At 30.5% G+C, this 22,896-nt stretch overlaps 1 protein-coding gene across 1 annotated transcript in view; it reads right to left on the reverse strand.

Moving 5' to 3' along the window:
• The window catches only part of LOC140057551 (amyloid-beta precursor-like protein), a 34,587-nt gene extending 12,416 nt beyond the window's left edge, over positions 1-22,171 (reverse strand). Inside the window, exons 1-2 of the mRNA XM_072103264.1 lie at positions 22,011-22,171; positions 14,336-14,503 (exon numbers count right to left, since the gene is read on the reverse strand). Coding sequence (XP_071959365.1) covers positions 14,336-14,503; positions 22,011-22,055 — 213 coding nt within the window. The 5' untranslated portion in view covers positions 22,056-22,171. The remainder of the gene's footprint in view (positions 1-14,335; positions 14,504-22,010) is intronic.
• Positions 22,172-22,896: the final 725 nt, after the last annotated feature.

The raw sequence follows: 22,896 nt of genomic DNA on the forward strand, positions 1-22,896 counted from the left end.
ATTCAGAGCTGAATTACTAAATGGATGAACTAAAATAAGAAGTTTGTGTTCGACGTAAAATAATGTTTTGCAACATGAATAGCCAGAGGCAAAATTAAAATAACCCCAAGTTTTAATTTGTCATCAAAGCAAAGATTTTCTTTAGGCATCAGATGTTGTATTGTAATAAATTTGCAAAAAGAAATTGTCTTTAAGTTTAGTTGAAACATGGTTAAATAATGAATAAAATAATAAAATAAATATTTATATTTTATTAGCAGGAACAGAATTCCTACTGATAACAAAATACCTTTACAATTAGACAACAAGACAGGAATGCTCTACAGACTCTTGAAATCAGTATGATACGTGTTCTCTGATTGGATGATACCTATCAAAACACACCCTAAATAGCATGATATCTGACGCACTATTGGATGTCAACATTTATATACAGCAGTACACAGCCATATTATGATGAAAACATTGTAAAAACGTATCATTGTATTTAAGACAATTATCACAGGAGTAATAACAGAATATTTACAGTTTAATTGTAGAATGTCATTTTTGTTGTTGTTTATTTCTGTGCTCTGTTCTGGGTTGACCAACTAGCATAGGCGTTTAGCACCTGTTTGGTAATTTCCTTTCCTTTTATATTTGGTTTTTTTTTTATATTGTATATGGCAGAAATTGAATAAATAAAAATTAAAAATAAATCAAATTTGTTTGTATTTGCATTTCTAACTTTGGAATTCAGATGGATAAAATTTAGAAATTACATTCATTTCGAATGTTTGTATAAATAATATATTTTGAGAATTGTATTCTTCATTTTATTAAGTTTCCATTACATAATAATAAAAATTAATGTATTTTTTAGTTGGATATAATAATTGAATACACAATTTTCACAATTGAAAATTAAATGTATGTAATTGTAACCATATAAACTCTATTCAATCCAACAATATTTTGTAACTACAAAAAACCGTCTTTCACTCCGTGAAATGTGTAATTTGTTATTTCTAATTTTCAAGTTAAGCTTTAATGGTTCTAGGCTCAGTCTACCTGCCACATACATTTAAGATTTGATACCCCGAGCTACGACGATGACGACGTGAACTTAACAGACATTTGATCTGACAGAATCCTTTATCATGGATTAGATATTAGAAAGTAACCTCAGTTAGCATTCCTTACATCATTTCATTTTCTCTCTTTCGTTCTTAAAACAGAAAACAGTGACTTTGTCTACTATGTGTCTACTTAACATTTTAGCATCTTGGAAAGACATAGCCTTGAGTAGGTAGTGCCCACTCAATGGCGGGGTTCATGGACCGTAACACTTATTCATAGTATTCGAAAACATGAATAAAAAATCAAAGTTAGTTTATACCTAAATATGGTACGAAATAATACTTAAATAGTGGTAATATGTTTGAAAATATAGAAATTGAATTTTTCTAGGAATCGAACCCAGGTTTCTGGATTTAGAAACTGCCAACCCACAGTGCCACTATTGCAGTAAATTAGAATTGATAATAAAAAATGATTTCATTCAGTCTTATATAATGAAATTATCAATGTTGATAACATTAGAAATATTATAGATTGGTGATAATGTAGACAAACGATGACGAGATACATTTTTAGAATGTTTTTAGAATGTTTTTACTTGATTTTCATAAAATTGTGATTAGACACTAAAACATTTATTATATATAAAATATTAATTATTAAACTTAATTTCAGAATCAATTAAATTGAAAATGTGACAAGGATCAGTATTGCATGTTTGTCACAAAATGAAACCATCAAATGTGATATTTCATGCATTTCAATAAACTTTCACATAAATTATTATTAAAACCCTGATCAGCGATATTAACACTAAATGTTGCTTATTAGCGGACGCCTACACTATGGCATTGAGTAAAAGTAGAGAAGGAAATTGCACCGCAGTCCACATGTTGATGGAAATCCTTTCAATGCTATTTGTATAAATGTGTATTTTTTTTTAGTTTATGTTATAAGTTTAAAAAATAATGAAAAATAACAAAATAAATTGCAAAGGCGTAAATGCAATATATCTGTACTTGCATAACAAAATCACATTTTTTTCAAAAATAGTATCAGTTTCGTATCCTCTAAATATGAATTGTAATACATTTTTTGGGTTAAAAAATTTTCCAGTAAATTTCTAAATAATCATTATCATCATCATAATCTCATAATCATTGTCATCATAATCTCATAATCATTGTCATCATCATAATCTCATAATCATTGTCATCATCATAATCTCATAATTATTGTATCATCAATACCATGTTAATGTCATATCATAATCATAATAATTATTCATTTTACTAACTTTATTTGAAATCATATCAGCTAAAACACTAGCAATATAACCTAAAAAAATCCTCATGACTAATCCGTTTCTATGGTTACGTACAACAATACTCAGCATCATGATATATGTGTGAGTGTCGGATTCACCATTAGTCGTCTTAATTACAACATTTTGTGTCATTTTTAATGTCATCGAGTGCTCTACCAATAGTTAGATCAAGTTCCAGAATCATCAGCAAGCTGTACGATTGGGACATGTCATTTCCTTTTTAGTGTAACTCGGTTGGTGGATCCTCAACCAGTTCAATTGAGTCACAACAGAGGAGCTGTAGCACTGAGTGAATGATGACTGTTGCACGCCATGTGACCCACAATTGTCCAATCAAATGACAGGAATATATTTAGGTGTTATATACTATTTTATAACAGCAGCACCTCGAAGTGGATACCCCAATAATTCCCAATGTGCTCTAATAGCATTTTGACCACTACAGTATATTGGATCCAAGATGGTGAATAATGTGTCAAATGTCATAATCTTCCCAGTAGTTACAATTCCAGTCATCTTGATATCCCATGTGTATGGATGGTGCAGATAGGAAAATTTAAACAATCATACTACATACTCTCTCTTATATTTATAAATATTATAACTCATGGTGACCTCATACTGTCATAACTCATGAAATCTTTCAAGAATATTATAAACCAAGTGAGGTTTTTGATGAACTACATTTTATGACTTTACTGATCAATTTTATCTGTTGATATCAATATTGTTATATGATCAGAACATGTATTATAAATAGGTATTGGCTTTAAAAACGATAGAATTCACGTAAACTGAATCCAAACGAAACTAGGCAACAGTAGGAATCATCAAATAAAACCAAACTGCTGAACAGAGTGCGAGGTCACATGTCACATGTCACATGTCACAACGAATAAACTTCACGTGAAGCAATACAGGCTTCTGAAATTGAAAGAGCTTTAATGGCCAATAAAGGTTGTTAGTTGGCTGTCAATATTGGACTTAACAGTTGCATAATTGCTGAATACAGGCACGAACGCACAGTATTATTAGAAGATTATAAAAAAAACGTAGCCAACAATCCGCAATGAACAAAATTAATAAAATCCTAAAGGTTTCCTCAGAATATTGAGGTACCAAATGAATTTCCCCCCCCCCCCCCCCGAGTTTTGGAATAAAGTTTTATTGCATTGTATTGTTTATATAAACAGAAAGGTATTTTATATTACATTTAAGTTTAGATAAAAAAAAAAGGATTGAAAAGACGCGTTTTAGTCCTCATGCATACATCGACAGAATACCTAAACGGCCGCAGATATTAATTTCAATTCGAATATAAAATGGCTAAAAAATGATTAGTAATATCAAGTAATTTGAAACATCTGCTCCAATAAAATGACAATTTCCCCGACTTGATTTACAAAATCTTACGTGGTCTGCATAATTGCGACGATTCATTTTCTCTAGTTGTTAACTCAGGAATCTGCGTGACTATTTATTATTATTTATTGCTCGTAAACACAAATTCAAATTTGTACATATCGTTGAAACTTAATGCGCTGTACTGTAGTGAGTCTCATTCTAGCCTAGTTTAATGATATGTAGGTTATTATAAACATTTTGTACTAACTTTACATACAACTTAATTTCTCGTATTAGAAACTACTTATAAAACAAACAATTACACACAAAATACAAGGGCAGCAAGCCATCCCTAAAAAAATAACAAATTAAAAAATATTTGAAATTTAAGTTACACTTGACAGAGAAACTTATGCCTAAAACATCAATGCTTAATTACTGTAATAGTAAAGCATACTGTGCGAGATATTATTATGTAAAACAAAAGAAAAAGTTTGAGATTACTTGATATATTGTTATCATCTATCGCACAGATAACTTGATATATCGCTAGAAAACACTGTAGCACAATGTATTATGGGAAGGAATTGGGGAAAACAACAAAAATCAATAGCGAATTAATCAAGCCCTTTCATCTATTTAAAAATGGAAATTATAGTATCTACTTAAATCTAAATTAAATAACACAATAAATAAATATGTTAATCATTTCCATTTGAAATATGCAATAGCTAATGCAATGTTTTCTTAACACAAAACCTGCACTTAATCCAAAGATCAAGCCTAATCCATTATGATAATCCCTTTAATCTTGTATCACTTGTTCAGCTCAATATGGCTGCATACACAGGACATTGGATTTAGGAGCTTCAACAACATAACAGACCAGTTGTTGAAAGGATAATTCAGTAGAATTCATAAAATATTTTATGGTCAACTTTTCCTCATTCAGTTATATACCGACAAAATAAAACGGTGAGTGGTCGAGCGGTTAAGACAGAGTGGAACCGTAATACATAGCCTCATGGCAAAAGAAGCTAGTTCAAGCTCACAAGCTCCATGGTTCTTTCGAGTCTTCTCGAATAAGGACTATAAACCGTAGGTCCAGTGTACACAAAATGCTCATGTGCACTTTAAAGAACCTAGTAATATATCTTTTATTCTTCTACCTTTTGTACAGTATTTGGATCAGGGTTGTTAAGTCCCTCCACCTGGATTCCCGCTATTTGTAAGTTATGCATAAATGATTATTCATCCTCTATCAAGCACAATGTCAATCTGTTTCATGTAGCAAGCATATCAGACATTTTTTTGTTTCAATATGTCGGTATCTGTATTTTAATTATAGAACTTAAAAACATTTATGTCACAACATCCGGAATTTAAAACGATAGAACATGAAAACATAAAATTCAAAACATTTTTTTCAATACTTTCATTTTTTCTTTTCAAGAGATTTCAATCTAAAGGCAAAGGATTATATCCCCATCAAAAGGGTACTACAAATAAATTTCATTTGATTAATATTATTATAAGAATCTAGCTACAACAGTATACCACATTGTATACATTTACATCTTTATCTTATTTTTTTACATCTTTATCTTATTTCTACTAACAACAACATGATTCAGATTTCTACGAAACGTCTTGACATTTTCTAATGGATCAATAAGGACACCTTGGAATTGTATGGGGGACTATTACGTTGTGCGTCCACGTCAAGATGCTATCACATCCTGTTCAACAGGACGATATTGACAATATAATTATGATAAGTTAATTAGTAATCATGGAAATAAGCCAATCAGGGAGTGACTCAAATGCAGATGACTTAAGTGTAAGCAAGTATAAGTAATTAAAAAGCAATAGGATTAATTTAGTAATAACATTGGGAAATATTAAATAAAATATGAATATATTGATGAATATTTAAATGCTATAATCAATATGTATTAGTCTTAAATAATAATAATGCTGCAACACTGGTTCAATCACAGTTGATAAAATATATAAACAAAAACCTAAATACAAATCTGAATACCATTAACATAATTATTACCACAGCTTAATCCTATGATAATAACATAATCATTACCACAGCTTAATCCTATGATAATAACATAATTATTACCACAGCTTAATCCTATGATAATAACATAATTATTATACAGTTATATGATTGCGATAACATATCACATTATGTTTTGGTGGTAGTATGGATTCAAAAATTATAATTTTTAGCATTAAATGCTGCTAATGATAACGAGATAAAGCAACAAAACATGTACCATTATGAATCCCTGGGATTAAAAAAAAAGTTTTAACATGGTAAATTTTGGAAAGTAGCATCTAGGGTCTAACTAACACAGGAAGTCACAATTACATCAATAAAAACAATGCAATTATGATCATAAATTTTGTCAAGGCTCTAAAAAAAAACAAATTGTACCAAGGCCTTTGGTTTATCAACTTTTGCTCTCAACATTTATAGTTTTTCTGCTTTTGACTAGAATTGTTACAAAAATCATGACATGAAGAAGGCCAAGACAAGTGGAAGATGAAATATTTTGATAATTATTTAAAAAAATAATTTAACATTAATTAGTATTTCAACTTAATTTAAATTTATTTGCATTTAGTTTAATAGTATTTGTATTATTTAGTTTTAAAAAATTATTCTATTTTTTTTATCATTGTTTTGTTAATGTTGGCAATAAAAGCAGTTTATTTGTTAGTGCTTGCTATGAGCAGAAATTTGTGAAATATATATTATTATTTTTATGCCTTTTTTAAGTTAAATAATTTACGTTTTTAGTGGATCTATATTTATCTATCATAGTATTTTTTTAACAATGGCTTTATTGTGCTACAGTACGTGCCATTGTAGTAATATTATCAAGGCTAAAACGTTATATAATGTTTTTTCATTTTTAAAGAAAAGAACAATTCAATACAATTTTCCAAGGACAACCAATCAATATTAATTACAGCATAGCTACTGTCATGACAGGAAAATGTTTTTTTTTTTAAACTTCTAACCACAAAACAACAATTACGAGTTTAACTTTTTAATTAATCTTGACATGTTTTTATGAAAAATGTTTAAGAGCATTTAGTTTTGTTCAACAAATGGTGATTGTTTTAAAACAAAAAAGTAATTATCACCATTTTTAAATTAATTTTTACACATTATCATGATTACTTCTTTTACTTCCTTCCATCAATAGACAGATGAAGGTAAATCACTATATTACTATGAACAGTTGTTCCTACAGTTTGTAATTATATAATTAGTCTTTGTTAATTAAATGTGTCATATTTGATGACGACCTCAATACTTCCAGTAATCTAAAGCTCTGTTTACACTATCAAACTACTTTGATAAAAAAGTATGATGTGCCTAAATATGGTAGTGGCATGCACAAATATGGTAGTGATATGATAAGAATGTTAAGAAAAAGTACATTTTCATAGCAATTTTTAACATTGCGAGCAAACTTTACGATCTTTTAATGCAATATATTGGGCATTGACACATTCATGGAACTCTATGAAAATGTATTCCTTTCCGTAACTTTTTGATTTAAAAAAGAATCACAAAGTCACAATTGCATTTATTCTTCTCACAGCTCTGCTACAGTTCACCGTGCAAGCCTAATATAATAGGAAACCTGGCAATATCTGACCTTACAGTAGCATTATGCAGTTCTTCATTTAATTTTTACACACCGGTAGTTAAGTATTCCGTACAGAGTCACGCATTATTTAAGTTCATTATAGCATGAAAGTCTTGTTTTGACAGCTCTCTATATATATTCACTATATCTTATAGCCCTCATGTCCTTAATCATTAAATTGCTAATTAAGGTCTGGTTTGTAGCAGACTACCAATAACCATGTTTAAAATTTACAAGAATTATGCTAGTTTGCCTATCCTGTATATTGGTAAATGTTCTAATTCTAATAATATATATTCAGATTTCTTGGCATTTTGAGGGTAGATATCAAACAAATTAATAGAGAGCTTTCAAATTTATAATGACTTATCATATTGAGCTATGCGCATACGCTTGGTTTAGCAATTTTGATGTTTTTGAAACCAATTTGGCCGATTATAGGTCCAGGTGATGATATAGATTATGTTATTCGGTTATATCACCAACCTGCATGTTTGAACCTTTTTTTTAACCATACAATTGAGAAAAATTTTAATCACTTTTACAGGGCTCGATGACATAATTTACATAACTCCTAGGTCTGAGTTCATCGCGGATTGAATGCTCCATATCTATTCAATATCTCCCTAACCTCAAAACTAATCCCTAACCCTAGCCAAGATAATCATGTTATGATAACCTCACACTAATCCCAGTGTCCAGGCTAGCTAATAGCAAGTTAATGCTAAATATAAATCTAAAATATCCTTCCTGCATCTTACAGCGAGGTTCAAGACGACAGCCCCCAGGCCCAGCTGATCAATATTGCTAAATATAGATATGACTATCTTTCCTGTAGAGTAGCCTACAGTTATCATATGCAATCAGGACAGATACGACAGCTGAGGCTCATGTCTTTTAATAAAGAGAATAATACTACATCCTATTGGCCTACTGACTGGTGCATGGTACGCAGGCCCTAAGACCAAACGGAATGGGAAAGCCTGCCCACTCCATTTTCTTTCCTTCCTTCGGCCGTTGACACTTGTGTAGCCAAAAATAAAATGTAGACTATGAAACAGATTCATATGGTCAACATGTCAACTACAGTATGGTCTGTAGCCTTCGATGGACACATCATGGTCCAGCATGAAGGAATGTAGTTACTGGTCAATCACCATGGTCACAGTGCCATCATTTAGTAAAGTAATCTGGTTCTTCAAGCTGTTAAGTGGACACTTCATGGTCCAGCAAAGGCCTGTAGTTACTGATCAATCACCATGGTCACAGTGCCATCAAAACCTCATGGTATATACTCCGCCATTCTTCAAGCTGTTGAGTGGACACTTCATGGTCGGTGCAACAACTGGCACTGACTGTTACTAAAGGCTGTTGGGTAATGGTTGCTAGGTTGATAAAACAGATGATATAATTCTAAACAATTATTTGGATGTTTTCAGTTTTTTAATTTAAATGCTATTAGCCCTGATAACATTACCACAGACATTAAAAGCAATATCCATATGTTTCAATGACAACATCATATTACTATTTAATCAAAACCAAAAAAATGAAACTGAAAAAAAATTAATTTGATTTGAAACAGTAATAAAGACCATTTCCTCTTGAACTACAAGTTTAACATTTTTAGTTTTAACAAAAAATAATAGTTTTATTTATCATCAAACACTATATTTTTGATAGGAATAAATGAATAATTCAATGTTTGTTTTAATTAGATTAAATCTATAACCCTCAGTACTAGCTACTGAGACAAAAGGCCAGGTTTGTACGTGTAGGCCTGTAACAGTACACTGTATAGCAAAACATGTGCAACCATATTTTCTAAAAATAATAATTTTCCGACACCATACAAAGCGAAATAGAACAAGTATTATATGTTGACAGATTCCAGTATTGCATTACCTATCCCTAAAGGGGTGCTTTAGAAACATACAACGAGATGTCTTGTGAACGCTTAGCTCCCTCCGGCTATGCCACTGAGCTCACAGCACTGGTAATGTCTTGTGTATACTTGGCTCCCTCTGGCTACGGCACTGAGCTCACACCACTGAGCTCAACACCACTGAGCTCAACACCACTGGGAAATTACTTGTACAATATGTATGTTTGATCTAAACAACATCTACAAGTCTTCGTAATCTTACAGCACACTTTATATTCTACTATGATAGGATATGACTGTGCAAAAGGTCTATCCCAACTTACAAACAAGTTCCACGTGTACAATGTGTCATGTAAAATATCAATATAAATAATAAAGATAGTAGATTTATATAATAAATAAAATAAATAATATACCACCCAAAAAATTTAATATAAACAATATTTTAGAAATAGAATGTTTGTCTTCTAGACTGATTAATTTAAATATTCAGTGAAGATCTTTTGTGGCTTTAAATTTTAATATGTCTTTAACATTTTTATGCTGAACCAAAGTCTGCATTTTAAACTTACTTAAACTTACTTTAATCATTTTATCAGTGTCTCAGACACAAATTATATACGTTTACCGTACTTCATAACATTTATTTTTGCTTCCTCTATTCAAATTATCAATCATACCTTGCAAGCAAATCACTCTGAAACTTTCCTCTTCCCTACTTTCATTAAATCATAATAATTTAAATACATCACCTCTCTGCTTTTAAGTATGCCCTAAGGAACAAGGATCTGTTAAACTTAATGATAAAGAAATGTATGTACATCATGGACTCCTTGATGACTAACTTTTACTAAGATTGAACTTAAGCTATAATGGTTGACTAATGGGGGGGGGGGGGGGGGAAGGAGCAAAGTAGGGGATAAAACGTGTGTACTCCATAGATTGTAAAACAAGTTATTTTTTATAATGGTGTCATGAGGATGTTTACCTTTCAAAATGTAATTTTAGTAAACTTCTGAACCAAAGTAAAAAAAAATGCAACTAGTTAACAAGCAACAAGTGTGTCATATTATAAATACCATCTACAGTCGTACAGTAGAGCTTTCTTGATAACAATTTCAATGGACTGAAGGTTGATATTTAAACAATCGATATATTCAATACATAGTGTATTTGCATTGAAATGCCTGTCATAGGTTGAACACAAATGCTATTAGAAAGTGTATAGGCCTCTATTTCTGGAAATCACATTGTTGCGAGTGGCCTAGTGGTTAAGACAGTGGAACCATAACCAATAGCCATAGCCATAATATCGGCAGGGGTTTGAGACTCACTCACTCCATGCTTCTGGTTGTAGAATGAGTCTTCTCAGATAATGACTATGAACCAGAGGTCCAGTATAAAGCTGTCTACACTATCTAAAACTTCATGTGTAAATATTATACAGATATTGACTGTTTAGAGGTTAAATATAAGATTTGAAATCCCCGAGGGAATGATATTAAGTTCGAGAGAATATATATTTCCCGAAGCGCCAGCTGAGGGAAATATATATTCCCCGAGAACTTAATATCATTCCCGAGGGGATGTCAAATCTTATATTTTACCGATATAAAAGGCAATATCTGTTATATTATATAGCCAAGAACAAGTCTGCTGGGTTGGGTGAAGCTAGGCTAGGCCTCCTATACTAGCCTAGTATTTGTATTGTATTTAAACAAGCCTGCCTAGACACCTTACCTTGCGAAGAATAATATACAGATAATTACTAATTAATGATTCCTTGGCAATAAAATATTCACTTAGGCCTAGGTCGTTTAAATTAACAGGAGAATTTCCATCAATAAGCCTATTAATAAAAATATTATAATCAGGTAAGCCGAATAAACAATTCGTCTTCTTCTCTCTTCGAGGAGCCGAATCGCCGGATGTTCAGCGCGTACTAGTTACTAGGTTACTACCGTGAGTATTGACCAATCACAAACTGTGTTTCATCACATTTAGGGTGGGCTAGTAACAAATGAGGGCACTATGTATGCATAGTTTAAATAGTTTAGAAGATTAATTTCTTCAAGCAACTTCCGTGGCGCAGCGGTTGAAGCGTTGTCTTGCAATGGAGTGACAATTCCACCAGAGTTCAAGATCGAGTAGATGACTTTTGTTTATTTTACACAGTCAATATCATCAAACTCGAGAATGTTTATGTTTAATGACAGGGGACACGATAATTACGCGAAAATTACACAGTCAATATCATCGTTCTCGAGGATATATAAGATTTACGATCCTCGCAGCGGTAGTCATGTGATGCAGTTTCAACCAATCACGTTCGCGTATTTACATAGGCTATGTAATATATGCATATATGGACATGATGATGTCATATCACTACCATATTTAAGAATATCATTCTCACTACCATGGGTAGCCAAACTAGTTTGATAGTGTAGACAGAGCTTTAACAACCATCTTTCACGATGAGTAGACAGTCAAAAGTTTAGAATGGCAGCACTGACATTAGCTTAGGGAGAAACATGTTAGTCCACAGGGACATGACCTATGACCCATGGAATAGCGCTATGTACAAATCATAATAGAGAATTTTATTGTGAAGAGATTGACAGTGTGTCTAAAATAGAACCATAGAATACAAATCAGTCAATCATGCAAGACCAGGATTTAATTGTCAGCAGTCAATTAAATTATTCTAATAATCATATATGTGTTATTATTATTACAAATCCAAAGGCAAATTACTGAAAAAATTACAATGCTGTGGGTATCAGTGGCTGGATCTCAATGGAGATACAAATAAAATAAGCACTGAAAAAATGATAATTCTGTAGGTATCAGTGCTGGATCTCAATGGAGATACAAAATAAAATAAGCAAAAAGCTAAATCAAATTTTGAAAGTAAAACAGCCAGAAAAATAAGCAGAGCTTTCGGGCAACATTAGCCCTTTATCACAGCTGTGATTATTATTATTATTACCATATATAATTATTAAATGCAATGTCATATGATTTGTAAATTGTAAATACTCAATGAATCATTTCAAATTAACCTATTTTTAATTAAATATCTTAATTTATCAATCTCACAGTGACTTGATATATTTACTAACAGTACGTTTATAACAAAATCATAAATATCCAAACTTGAAAATTGAATCCAGTTTGAAGTGTTAAACAGAAATGATAATGCAAGTTTTTTTCAAGTATTCTGAAGAATCAATTAAAATTCCACTTGAAAAAGAAAAATATTCCAACCAACTAAAAAAAGACAGAAAGTATACCATAATTAAAAATTAAAGTAGATTTTAAAAATATTGCCCATTTTGTATCTCGTTCTATTATTATTTGTATAATGCTTTATTTTGATCTTGGAATGAAAATGTCGAGAAAACAATAAATGAACACAGCTATAAACAGAAAATGAAAAAAAAAATTACTGAAAAAAACATTTTATATTTATACCATGTTAATTTTCAAGAGTACACATTTCTAGGATATTACAGAATTTCAATTTTATTCAATTTATTCTGTTTAAACTATGGTATTATCATTAAAATATCCACTCTATTCAATTTATTTCAATTTATTCCGTTTCAACTAGAGCATTATCATGTTTATTGTCTGATTTTAATATCTAGAGACTGAACAACAATTTACTACTAAATATAAGAAACACTACACATTTTGTATTCTCAGCGAGCCTGTTTCTTTTAGTTCAACGAAACATAAAATCTGAAAAATATGCATTATAGTCGATTAATCTAGAAGAAATCTGAGATAAGACACTCTAATTTGAACAACGATCATAACCATATGTCATTTACTATGAAGAGCACTAAGGCGGTGTACATTAACATTTTGTGAAATGATGTAAAACAAAAATGGTTGTAAAAATCTACAATTGCGCACGGTCACAGACTTGCTAATTCAACTGTAATTTAATTTAAAGAAATATATTCCAAAATGGTCTCAGTTCTTTCTGATTCTAACTGTAATTTAATTTAAAGAAATACCTTATATGAATGTTGAAATTATAAATATAAATACATGTATTGAATCTGGATAGCATATTCAGTATTTTGTTGGCACTACTCACTTTAGAATCAGTGGCACACATCTTTCGATAGTGCGTCCATACAAATATAAACAACACAACATAAAAAGTAAATGATATACATGATTTTCAGGTAAACATGACAATCATCATGATCAAATTGAAAAAAAACAAAAAAAAAACAAAAGAAACAAACCCACATACAAACAATTAATAATTTAAAAAAAAAAAATATTACATATATAAAGCTTTTTCTACCTATAAAGTTTACTCTTAAAATTGATTCACATCACAGCCTCAATTGGGGGGGGGGGGGAGGGGGTTGTTGTTAAAATAGGAAGGAATGGTAGTTTACATCATCTTTCTCCTCTCTGTGCTCTTAAATCTGAAGCCCCATCATCCTTTATCATTATCCTTTCAATACATTTTCTCTTTGTACCAACAGAAGCCAGTAATTTGAACAATCAGCTATGATGTCCAATTTGCATAATAAATGAACTGTTTACAATGCACTACTAATGAACCAGCTCATAATTGATTGGTACGATGACAACAGAATTAAGCTGTGTGGACGGGTGTGAAATTAACTACGAATACTTTGTTATTAGATTATAATGTTTGCAAAACAGATAAGTTGTGTTAAAAATAATAAGGTCCTTTCACACTGTTCAAACATTATATTTCCATGGATATTAAAATGGAAGCAAGGTTGGCACAAAAAAAACCCAATTGAATCAAATATTAATGAATATGATATTATACAGTTTTATATGAATACGATCTGGCAATTAGACAGAGTTCCTTTCTTCCATATCTTCATTCTGAAATTGGACATAATCAACAAACGCACGACGCGACTGAGTTGACTTCATTTTTATGAAAAATAATCAAAACCTTTTGAGAATTATGAATTTAGAAATCTCAAGTCTAGTTTTTTAATCAGACGATTTTACTTGAAATAGGATATTTACCTTACGACAATAATTTAGAATATCATCGTGATGAGAGATGCATCCAGACTGCCGGTTCCTATCTGGTACCCAATCACCCGTAGCCACATCTACGTGCATATTTACATTACCACAGCTCATTGCAATTCGTGGCTCAATTCGTTTTGCATCATTTAATGAAAATGAAACCTAAAAGAAAATATTAAAATGACTGTTTTTACCATTTTGACATTAAAAGAAATTTGAAATGCCAATGCCAATACTCTCCTTTTTTAAGTGACTATATTCTGGGATTGTATAGTTGTATTGAATTATTCTACAGGTAACGATAAAAAAAAATTAATAAAATTCGTAATTTAAATGGTTTGGATTTTTACTCAACAACGAATTTACCAATAAACAAATTATGTATTCATTATTTGGCATTACGTATCAGAATCATCCCCTTGACATATTTGAGATGATCCCTTAATTTCTTATCAAGACTAATTACATTGCTAATGTATGTATGCCATTAGTATTGTTAAGTTTGTCACTCATTAACGAATATACATCTCTCAATGTGGCTCTTAATGTGCACATACCCAACACAGACAACATATCTACATCATTTGAATGATGTGTTATCTCTCACAGGTTTCAAATTAACATAGATTTATCTGCATATGTTCGCGGTGAAACCATCGTTATATGTTAATAGGAGGATAGAGCAAGCATTAGTAGCTAAAAACAAAATGGTTAATTAAAATGTATGGTTATTGTGCAGACCTGAAATAAATAAATCATCAGATTAAAAAAAAAAAAATCATTTGCAAGCTTATTCATTTAAGAATATATTTGTCTATACGGATTTTATTTATTTATTATCTTAATGTAACTAGTTGTTAGTGGGCCTCCTAATACAAGCCCCTTGGGATTCTCCTGGTGGTCCCTTTCATAACTGTTCTTTTTTACTCCTTTTTTTTGTGTGTATTGTTTTGATGGTATGAATAAAGAGTTTGATTTTATTGATAAATTAAAAAAACAACTACATGTTATAAATCAACAAAACAGAGTAAACATAAGAAGAAGCAATGTTTGTGGTGGTTTAAAAAACAACTTATAAACCTCGCAATTAACATTTTCTTAACTGGTCCTACCACATTCTATTTGAAAAATTTTGAATCAACCAATGAACGTAATATTGATTATTCTGTGTCAGTAGTTTTATTTGTATAACTTTTAGTCCTACACGAGGGCCGTAGCAACCAGTAGGGTTGGTACACGAGGGCCGTAGCAACCAGTAGGGTTGGTACACGAGGGCCGTAGCAACCAGTAGGGTTGGTACACGAGGGCCGTAGCAACCAGTAGGGTTGGTACACGAGGGCCGTAGCAACCAGTAGGGTTGGTAAGATTTCAACCTGACCACTTTTTCAGAGGCTTTTGACAACACTGTGTGGATTGTTTGAACAGAGATTGTTCCCTTTTCTTGCGAAAACCGCACCATTTTATTTGTTGTTGCTACATGACATGTCTGTCATCAACTTTCAAAGATACAAATTTATCTATCTTGTTTCAAATTTGTACACATTAAATTATATTTAATTATGAATAATTGTTAACACTTTACTCATCATTTAACAAACGAAGCATGTTTAAATTCTGTTGATAGACGTGGTTGTCCTTTGGGCTAAATTTGACTCATTTCCACTTAAAATACCATTAACAACCTAATCTATTGGCAAATTCAAGGCTGTTCACATTTTTTATTTAATGTTTCAAATTTTTTAATAATCAAGATTGTTCAGGTACATCATAAGACCCTAGAGAAATCATTTAAATAAACTTTAATGCATTTTTCATTTTAAAGGTATGGATTTAATTTGACCGTAATAAAGTCTTGGCTAAGTAATCTTGCAGACCCAAGAAAAATCAAATATCATTTATTACCTGATCCATGATCATCATCGACTCCAAAATCTAGAAAATCTTAAAATAATATTTATATAACTACTAAAGGGATGGATTTATTTTTTTGTGGCAGACACTAAGACTTGAACCCAGGACAAAGCCAACTAAGCATTGTGCCTTTCTTCCATGTCACTTCAACACCTTCTCTCATTCCCTACTTTATATTATAATTATCTTATCATTATTAAATATCCGTATTTTCTAATCTATTTGCAATGTTTTCACAATTTTTTAATTTATTCATTCATTCATACTGTTCCTTTAAAAAACATTTACTTCTTTTGAAATTTGAAATTAAATAATATTGAGTTTATACTTTTATACACTACGGTACTATATCTAAGCCTACGAGATTTGTGACAGTTAAATATTTATAGTTTATTACAATCTCAAGTAAAAACTCAATGTTTTACAATCTTATTAATCATCTGATTTCATCCCCAAACAAACGAACGAATCAAAATGGTTGAAATCATACTAAATTTAAGACAGTTAATCATAGTGAAAACTTTAAATTAAATTTTCAATCGCTCACAATTTTAAATCAAATGTTTAAATGTTTATCTACTGCAAACAAGAAACAGAAATAACATGTCTGAATCACAGAATGTTTGTAATCAAATGATCAGAAAAATCTCCCCTTTTTATTTCGTTGACAGTCAAATTATAGACATTAAATTTATAGGATATTCATTTTATTATCTTCCAATGATAGAAGTCGATAAACTTTTTATATTTTATAGAAGAATATGGTAAGCATTATCAACACAACAAATAATGTTATCTTACCAAAGTACAGAATTATAATACAGACATTAAGTTACATAATGTTACATAATACATACACGTAAGTTACATATATTATCGGGCACAAACTAATATTCCTTTTAAGTAAAATTTATTTGACTTAAATATTTTCTACAGTGACTCAGATCTTGTCAGATGTATTTTAGTAATAAAAAACATGTAAATAGTGATCATCTTCTGACAGAGAGCTCTTTCCAAACATTTAATTAATAGTAAAAGGAGGACTTGATGAACTTCGTCACAATTTCCCATTGCATTTCATCTTGCGGCATAGTGGATCAATAATGTAGCTACTACTTCATTTAGGAGCTGCAGTAGGTTGTGCGTGGATAATTGCCGCTGAATAATGCAAAATATAAATGTAATTTATTGTGATGTTTTAGGATGACTAAGACGTGTACATTATCTATTTTAGATATTCACCTATAAAGTACATTGGTATATAATTGTAACCATGGAGAGAATAGTACAGTATTAATAATTCAATAGAATTTTATTCTAGCTAAAATTAACTGTCTCAAAACTCCCTAGCTACTACAATTATGGACTGTCTAAGAACTCCCTAGCTACTACAATAAAAACTGTCAAATCAACCTCCCTAGCTAGCTACTATAAACTGTCAGAAACCCTCTAGCTACATACAAAATAAATACCGATTCCATAGCATATAAATATTAAGTTTACTCCCTAGCTACTAAGAAAAGCCATGTAATAAATACAAAGTTTAATATATTGTGTTTGTTGTAGGTAGACTTAATTCATAGCACAATCGTCTTTGAACAATTTAATTAAATTCTTGTGATACCATCAAGATAAATAAATAATTTTAGTGATATTTTTATTTACAATAATAATAGAAGATAACATATACAATAATTATAATTGGTTTAACTGTTGAAATAATTTACTAAATTTAATTAATGTTTTTCTTTATAGCACAATTGTCTTCTCTTTAATTTAATTTCTGTGACATTATCAAGATGAATTATCATGGATTAAGTTCTCTGTCGTAATTATTGTTATTTACAAGATTTACAATAATTATAACTGCTGAAATACTTTTGTTTGGTCTTGCTTAAATTTTCAAAAAATAACAGAATCATTGTCTAAGTGGAATCGTGAGCAAATGATACATTAGGTAGCTTAGATTCTAGAACGAATGTCCATTGCAAATCATCTAGCAGCGTAACGAAGATTAAGTATGATACTTAACAACATCAAACGGCCAATCCAACATCATCAAAACTACTAATTATAGATTTACTGATATGTTTAAACTTAAAAGGTAATTCATGTTCAATTTTGAAAAGATAAACCCAACAAAAACAAAATTAAACATTTATAGAATATATCAAATGTCTGATGATGTCGATGATGATCCAAACATTTTAATTTATTTGGATTATTTTTATGTAAAAAATGTTTGGGATCATGTCAAAATTACTCTACTGCCATTATTAAATTTTGTAATGTTTTTTGTTTCCATATATTAGATTGTTTCAATTTAGAGGTTTCTGGAGATGAGAGCACATACTTTTTTAATTTTTCATTTGATATTTCAATTTGTATTAATTTAAATATCTGTTGATAAGCTGAAAATTCTTGACATATATTTATACACCTACACAATGCATTCATATCATTTCCTGAAATGACACAGAATATGACAAAGAAAAGAAACTCAATAAAAGCCTAACAGTGGAACAGAATCGCTCACAAACAGGCTTAAAATTAAACTATTTCATTGTTCGCTCTAAAGCGTTCATAAGCCTTTTTTCACGTTATCAATTTTATCATAAGTACTTGGTTGTTGCTCATTTTTATGCTGCATTCCTAGTGCAAACTAATGCCTGTTTATGAATATTTATATAAGCAATATGCTAATGTTGTTGGTTGCCTTCTTTATAGAGAATTACCTACAGTATACTTCACCATTTATGTTAACATACATTAATAACTTGTTGTACTTGCCCTTGTTTATAGAGAATAGCATACACAGTACTTCATAACTAAGTTTTAACACACATTGGCACAAGTACCAGTGTGGCCCATGAATACATAGTGTTGCTTTTTTCCTTAACATAAGGTTTTTTTAAGCAGCAGAAATTCATGCCACACAATTTTTTTCAAACCTCTTCTTCTTTACTGCACGTTATTAACATGATACAGTTTTAAATTTTTTTTATTACTTCAGTCCTTTTTTAAATTGCCCCACTGCGGGATGAATAAAGAATTTGAATTGAATTACAGTTTAAACATGCGCTGTTGAAAAGGTTCAAAACACTCCATAATATTAGAGTTGTTTACAATGTTTTTCATTATTTATATCTTTTATTCTCTTATAGTACTAATAGTACATTAAAGTCAAAGCACTATTTTTATAGTCCTAAAATTTACAATATTATCGCAGTCAGTTTATTTAAATTAATATTCATCATTAACATGGTATAAATTGTATACAGCATTTACTTTTAAGATAAATTTATGATCAGAGATAATAATTGTTTTGACGTTGTTTTTATAGTGTTCAAATGCTAGAGATGTTTTCTTAATGTATTATGTTGCATTATGGTTTCAAACACGAATATAGTACACATTTCACCATAATGTTTTAGTCAATATTTGAGGGTAATAAACATTGAATTTTTCTAATGTACAATAAGGTATTTAATCCTCTTTTGCATAATGCTGATATAACAGCTTTTTGGACTGCAATAATATTGTATGCATGTTATACAACCAGCCAGACTTTTTAACATTTTTTAAGTTCATCTTTTTAAGTCATTCTACTTTTATTGTTTTTACGTTCCATGCATGTTCATTGTCTGAACATGACCTGGGATTCTCTACATTGTTTATTTTTTTAGCAATAATTTGTTTATTCTTAAATCAAACATCAAATATGTTTAATTCATCATAAATACAACTGGATTACACAAAAAAGTTATGCTTTTTTGGCATTAATCAATAGAAGATCTTATTGAATACAATTAATCAGATGTATGTAATTTCTCAAATCTTGAAGCAAATGTATGATGATTACAGTGCATAATATTGATCCCTTTAGCCAATTACATCTGACTTTATATTGAAATAAATCTAAATCTTACTAATCCGTTAAAATCCAAACGCAGGTTTCGCTGTAATATTATCCTTCTTTACTAATAATCGTACACGATAATAAAAACGGTTCTTGTTGACTTTTAAGAAAGAGTTTAACGAGGCGAATATCTTATTATGAACAATATTTAAAGGAACAATGGTTATTAACTACGAGTTAACTATTGCCAGACCAAGGATTTAACATACGCTTTCAAACAACCAGCTGCTTTGTGCTGGGCTCAAATTTAAGAAATCATTTCTTCATGATTGAGATGAATTTAGACAAAGAATTTATTTATAAGATTTCAGAAATTGTAAGTTAAGCTGTGTCCTCTTTGTTGGGATTTTATAGTGATTGTTGAACCACAGTACTTTTGAGTGTGAGAAAATATCTGTAACAGTAACATCATAATGCTTTAAAATATATAAACAGTATTCCACACACACCTTGAGAGCAAATATGTTTTATTTAAATACAACTAGATTAAAAAAAAAAATAAATATAATAATATTATTATTGGATATAAAACAAAACTAACAAAATAAATTCCGGGGTTCTGAGATAAATGAATTTTAATGCTAAAAACAACTCCTATAATGTCGGATTACTGGATGACTACTCGTCTTGAATTGATTGATTGATTGATTTATTGATTGATTGATTCTTTTATTTTTCACACAACATTCATAAAAATATAAATAGAAAATTAAGTACAATAAAAGGTGAAAAACCGGATAACCACAAGCAAGCAAAGCTTTTAATCTGTGGCACCCTAACTATTTACAAATATATTACAAAATTGTTTTCATGTAGTAAATAAATGAAGGAAAATACAACGTACTATAATATATATATATATATACATCACAGTCTCAGAATATATACGAAAATGTAATTAATTCAGTTAAAGTTAGACATATTTTACAAATGTTGTTTTCGCAAAGATATATTGTTTCTTTATAACTATTAATGCATTTATTTAGTAATAGTTTTTTAAATATTGATATATTTTCACTCTCTCTTATATTTCTTATAAGTTGATGCCATAGCTTAGGTCCTCTATATGCTATACTTTGCTGACCCATATTAGTTGATTTTAATTGTATACAATAATTGTCTTTATTTCGAGTGTTTTTGTTTGTTTGCCCAGATGGTGATCAGTGGCTGTGATGTACTAATACACCGGGGTAACCCCCTACTCGTCTCGAAAGATGTACTAGGTTCTTTTAAAGTGCACACGAGCAAGTTGTGTACACTGGACCTACGGTTTATATTCCTTATCCGAGAAGACTCGTTCTACCACCAGAACCATGGAGTGAGTGAGCCTCGAACCCCTGCCGATGTTATGGCTACGTGATTACGGTTCCACTGTCTTAACCGCTCGGCCATGTTATGTATGATAATTATCAAATAAACTGAATAAACAATTAAAACATTTTGGAAGTTGTCCTTTTTGGTATTTAAACATAACATTTAAAACACTGTTTTTATACAAATCAAATATATTGAATGGGAGATGAAAAACGATTGTAGCCAATTCACATAAATTATAATTTTATAATGCAGTTTTTGTATTTTACCGACAGAAATTAAAGTATTGAATTTAAAAACACTGTACATTGAAGGCACGTACATTAAATAAAAACTCGTACTTTAAAAAAAAACAATTTTATTATTAGAAAATCGTATAATAGTAGCCTAACTATATATTTCAACAATATCGTCCTCCCACCTCACCCACAACACCGGATGAGCAAAGATGAAAACGGTGGTGGTGATGGTAGGTAGCCTAGACTTCAAAGTATTCAGCCCATTTATAAAACAAATAAAACTCACCAGAGCAACCGTATAAACGAATAAATATAGTATATTTCTCGCCATGATTTGGCGCAATATGCTAACTTTAGCGTAAAATAGTTTCTCTTTTTATTTAGCGCACTCTAAATAACACTGACGGCTGCTAATTCCTGAATACAGTGCTGCTCAGTCGATTGGATAGTCTGCTCAATATACCACACTATTCGGGAAGTTGTCGTGGGTAATCGGAAATGTTCGGAATGTCAGATTAAATTAGTGAGGGCGCTAGTTAAAAATGTTATTTAGTCACATTGTTGATAGGGACGTGTATCCAACATGAAAAAAAAATATAATGCCGTAAAAAACTATAAAATTAATTAATATTAATTAAAGGGAGAGAGAATTGTTTGATAAATCATTTATTTCTAGCTAGAAATTATTCGTCCTTTTTAAGAACTGCAATTGGTCAATTTCAAAATTAATTGTGATTGGTTAAAACTTTTATTATTAATGCATATACTTTTGGTATGGATTTATACTGTATATATATTTATGTACGTATTTCTTGTAAATTACTACTGTCTCTTGCATGTGCCTCTGGTTTAGCACTCCCAACACGCTGGGTATTTGCATCAGGGCTGTTCATGCTCTGGGCCCCTGGGTTTAGCCATAGCTGTTACGCCACTGTGCATTTCGTTTATCGTCAATATAATTTGTCGGTCTGTGTTTCAGTTTCAATTTGGCGCCAGCATATCCACTGTAACTACTTTCTGGTACTAAGTTTATAAGCAAAATCAAAACACAATAAATTTAAAACATAACCACAAATACTTGGTGGAATTTCATTTTTTTAATTAAATTAATACATTTCTATAAATGATGAGAAAATTCTTCAATAAATCACATTTTATATATTAGATCCTTC

This window comes from Antedon mediterranea, chromosome 8 (genome assembly GCF_964355755.1).
Source record: "Antedon mediterranea chromosome 8, ecAntMedi1.1, whole genome shotgun sequence".
Lineage (NCBI taxonomy): Eukaryota > Metazoa > Echinodermata > Crinoidea > Comatulida > Antedonidae > Antedon > Antedon mediterranea.